Source organism: Pistacia vera, unplaced genomic scaffold (assembly GCF_008641045.1).
Source record: "Pistacia vera cultivar Batoury unplaced genomic scaffold, PisVer_v2 Contig498, whole genome shotgun sequence".
NCBI lineage: Eukaryota > Viridiplantae > Streptophyta > Magnoliopsida > Sapindales > Anacardiaceae > Pistacia > Pistacia vera.
Genome location: NW_022196332.1, coordinates 499,717 through 504,219, shown reverse-complemented (window position 1 = coordinate 504,219; position 4,503 = coordinate 499,717). Strand labels below are relative to the sequence as shown.

At 36.4% G+C, this 4,503-nt stretch overlaps 1 protein-coding gene across 1 annotated transcript; it reads right to left on the bottom strand.

Annotated features, from left to right (window-relative positions):
- Positions 1 to 391: 391 nt before the first annotated feature.
- Positions 392 to 1,405, bottom strand: LOC116105345 (DNA polymerase eta-like). The gene is made up of 4 exons (XM_031391778.1): positions 1,330 to 1,405; positions 920 to 1,040; positions 712 to 820; positions 392 to 619 (listed from the first exon to the last, which is right to left on the bottom strand). The coding sequence occupies exons 1-4, from the start codon at positions 1,403 to 1,405 to the stop codon at positions 392 to 394; spliced, it is 534 nt and encodes a 177-aa protein (XP_031247638.1).
- Between the last annotated feature and the right edge of the window lie 3,098 nt (positions 1,406 to 4,503).

Genomic DNA, 4,503 nt, shown 5'->3' with positions numbered 1-4,503 from the left:
CTTATTTTTAATATATGATTAAATTTCAATGCATTTTCAACTTTACCCTTCATCTAATAGATTAAGCGAATGATGGTTACTTTTGGATAAAAATATTACTAGATTACAACGTTTGGACTTGTAATGTCACTTATTTAAACCTCTGGGTCTAACTGTTACTTACATTAAACCTAAAGGGTGTTTATGTTTTAAAGCCTATGTACACAAGTATCAACTAGAGTGCAGGGTTTTCACTAAATAACTTATGCTAAGAGCAAGAGTTTGAGAGTTCGAATGGTTAATGAAGTTAACATCTTGGTGGTTTTTCCTGTTATGCTTTGAGATATTTGCATTGAAACCATACGTCTAAAGATCTGTATTAAGCTGTCATTGAGTTTATTCACTCATGCATTTAACCATTATAACCTAAGCATTTGTAAAATATTACAGAAAATAGAAAAGCAGGATCTTTTACCCCACTTGCAAGCCCCAACATGTGTGATTTAAGAGCTTCCTCATCTACCACTTCCAAGCTCTCTACAGGAGTTTCTGGTAGCATAGCTTCTGCAGCATCAGTAAGATCGAGATACACTTTGTCAATAAAAGCTCTCTCACAACGACCCTTCCTTGAAAGAAAGGACTGCAAATTTGATCAAAGTTGTCATAAGATAACTTTTCAATAAAATTTAATGATCCATTAAAATTGCATTTTAAATCCATATACCTCTAAACCCACAAGGCATTCCGATATGTAATCAGATCAGCTTCACCATGGGCTACAGGGACTTGGACTAGCTCAATTTGCGGACAAACTTCCTCTGCCTCAACACCTCTCATTGAACTGAAAATCAAGCACAAGATATTTGAATCTAATGCATTTCTGGAAAGTATTTTGTCACCAAATAAAAAGCTCCTCAGAAAGTAACTAAAACTTACTTACCACTTTACACCATATTTCCGGGCCTCAAAGCTAACAACTATCAGGGCCCCATCTTTCCACTCATCGTACTGCACCACAGCAGAAGTTAAACCCCTTAAATGCGGTTGCTTTCTCTGCTCCACTGCATTGAAAAATATCACATTTTCAGAGCAGAACAAACTACAGCATAACTAATGCAAGGAAATATGAACAGAAAGACATATAAGTTTACAAACAGAAGAGCATTTTCTGAAAAACAAAGTAAATAATCATTGTTAGAATCCAAAGCCAGAATTTACTCCTAAACAATGAACTTATTCTCCAGAATTCATCAAAATTTCATCGAAATCAAAACAAACAGTGATTTTTTCAATTACACATCCATTAAAATACAAAGAGAGAGAGAGAGAGAGAGAGAGAATTGGAAGGACCCTGAACGTAGAAGCAGTCCATGTCGACGTGACCGATGATTCTGGCATCAGAAGATTGTGGTTTCGCCACTGGCATTTCTTTTCCCTCCACTTTCTTAGACGAAATAAAAGCGAGAGCGAAAGGGAGAGAAGTCCCTCCTATTACTTTATATAAAGGGTAATCTAATTACCTCCTCTAAGGTTTGAATAAGTTTTAATTGGACCCCATATTTTTCAAAATGGTATCGATCACTCACTAATTTCATAATTTCACAGAGACACCCCTGATTTTCTCAAAACTTCTCTTTGGTTTAGTCTTCTTCTTTCTCCTGTCCTTCCTTTGCCATGGCTGGAAACGAACCCGATTGGAGTAGACTTTGTAAAGAACTTTTCTTCTCCATTGTCAAACTTCGAACTCAGGATGTGGGTAAGTGTACCCGATGAGTTTGACGTTAGTAAATTAATGAAGTGTGTACTTCTGCAAATGGGAAGAAGTTTTCTCTCGTCTTGGATGATGTGTGGTCTGAAAGTCACGTTAATTGGAATGATTTGAGGGAATTATTGATAAATTGTGCTAGTGGAAGTGAAACTGTGGTTACTACATGTAGTAATCAAGTTGCCTCAATAATAGGCACTGTTCCTGCATATGTCTTGAAAGGTCTTTCTCCTGAGGATTTTAGGCCGTTGTTTGTGAAATCGGCTTTTAAAGAAGGGGTAGTGAGAACTTTAGGGAGCGTACTTTATCAAAATATATGTAAGCATGACTGGATGTTGATAAAAGATTCTGACAAATTGAGGCTACTAGAACAGGGGACAGGTTACATCCTGCCATGTTGAAATTAAGTTACGATCATTTGCCAAGTCACTTGCAACGACGTTTTGCGTATTGTTCATTATTTAACAGTAATTACCTAGTCCATTATTGGATGGAGTTTGGTTTTCTTGCATCCCCTAACAAAAACGAAGAGTTGGAAGATGTTGGATTGCGATATCTGAAGGAATTACTTCAAGGTGTTTCTTTCAAGATATTGAAGATCACGATTTATTGCTTCATTTTTAAAAAGAATGACCTTGTACAGGATCTTGCAATATTGCCCAAATTGTTCGACCATTCTCATTTATTGACACTCAACATTCTGAGAAAGTTGCAGAACTCATAAAGAACCTACGAGCTACTCGGACCATTTTTTTCCAAGTCTACAGTCCAAGAATGTTACTCAATCCTTCGTTAGTAATTGCATATCAAATTCTAAATACCTCCAGCCATTATGATTAAATGGTCTTCGATTCGAGTAGCTGCCAGACTCGGCCTCTTCATTGAAATATTTGAGATGTCTTATCTTCAAACTCCATTATAGAGGAGCTTCCAGAGTCAATTTCTAAGCTCTATATATGTTGCAAACTTTGAGACTTCGTGGATGTTCAAGCTTGAAGAAGTTACCTACCAATACGAGTAGAACATGACTGTACGAGCCAAAAATTGTATTAAGCCTGATGAGGTTTAATAACGAAATAAACATATTACAGCTCACTGCCTTAACCTAATTCTAGTTGGGCCTACACTTAAATCTACTATGTGAACTAATTACTCTATCAGTTGGGCTATCTTATAAGTTAAGCTAAATCGGGTTCTAGTCCAATAGCTCATTTTCGTCCCAAAATAGGAATCAGAATCCTGTTACCTTCTTAATTCATTCAAGATCTAGTATGTTACATGAATTAGTACTCTTGAACTGATAAAGGCAATAAACAAGTTCCTTCCTAATTCGAACTCGCATGCCAAATAGAACTCAAAGCTCTACTAGGACTCAAGCTCTCTTGAGCTCCTATATAAACATAGGTCAAACCTCTCATTATGCATGTACAAATAGCTAAAGCTTTAGCTCCTAAATTCTTGCTCTAAAAAAATCGTTGTCTTTCCTCACTGTAAAGCTTAGTTCCAACTAACTATACCACCCTTCGCCTTCGCAAAGTTGTGCTTCAGCCATTTTGTATTAGTCTTGCCCTAGCCATATTATGGTAAACCCTTTCCCCTTCTCAGCCCTCACCCCCTCTCAACACCTAACTAAACTTGTCTTCAATCATGATGACTTGGCTTTCAATCGTGTTGACTTGAGCGTCAGAGTGCCTAAGGCAAACAACATACCAGTGTTCCCAAAGCCTTCACGTTCATTCTTTCTCTTTGTGCAAATCCATACGATTGTCAATGACTCGCTTCTTATAAGATTCATCCCTTCCGAATCAATCGTAGATTTTAGTGTCTATAATGACTAGCCTCAAATATTTGGAAATCACTACAAAAGAGAGGCGTTTACCAAAAAAGGGAATTGAATGTTTGAGCTCTCTTAGACATTTGCACTAAAGCGACTGCCACCATCTGGTAACTTTGCCTGACAAAATGCAGAGTTTCAGCAGCCTCAAGACATTGATTCTACACGGTTGTTACAGCTTAATCTCGTTGCATCTTGGTATCAAACATCTGAAGAGATTGGAGAAGATGGTGATATACAATTGTCCGGAGCTTAATCTGAAGATTGATTTACAAGGCGAGGAAGAAGAACAGTGCTTGAATGATTTGAATAATTTTTATTTTTTGTAATTCCTTGATTGATGATTCTGAATAATCTTGAAATAAAATATAGCTGAGTGTAGATAGCTTTTTCTAGTACTTTTTGTCAAACAATGTGATATACATAACTACTTTAATTACAAATCCTGCATAGAAGCTCAAGATGATTGGAACAATCTTTTATTTATGACTCGTATACAACTACCTTACTAATCAGAAAGAAAAGAAATGAAAATTCTATACAGTATTCATCAATTACAAATTATATTATTTCAAAGACATTAGCTAATCCTTAAATGACAATTTCACATCGGATAGAAATGAGTTAAGCCTTGGCTCATAACTTTCTTTAGTCCATAAAATTGTGGTGTAGACAAAGAAGTAGAAGAATTGATAAGAAGGAAGTGGAACTTAACTTGCTCATTGCTCCTTTTAGTCCATAAAATTGTAGGGTATAATCACCTCTCTTCAGTAGAGGTTGCTGCTCTATCGGCCAAGCTAAGTTTATCAACTGTACTTTCTGTTGTGGTTTAGGTCCATGAATAATTGAATATTGATAACAATGATAAGTACAGTGAACCCTTTTGAGCTTTGTGATCCATGCGCAAGCTTAGGCCTTTTTCAAC

Bases quoted from the DNA above. Each gene is read 5' to 3' on its own strand.
- LOC116105345 (XM_031391778.1), bottom strand. From the start codon at position 1,405: ATGCCAGTGGCGAAACCACAATCTTCTGATGCCAGAATCATCGGTCAC. The intron at 1,041-1,329 runs GTCCTTCCAATT...TTTTCAATGCAG, and splicing joins GGACTGCTTCTACGTTCAGG to TGGAGCAGAGAAAGCAACCG. The intron at 821-919 runs GTAAGTAAGTTT...CTTGATTTTCAG, and splicing joins CGGAAATATGGTGTAAAGTG to TTCAATGAGAGGTGTTGAGG.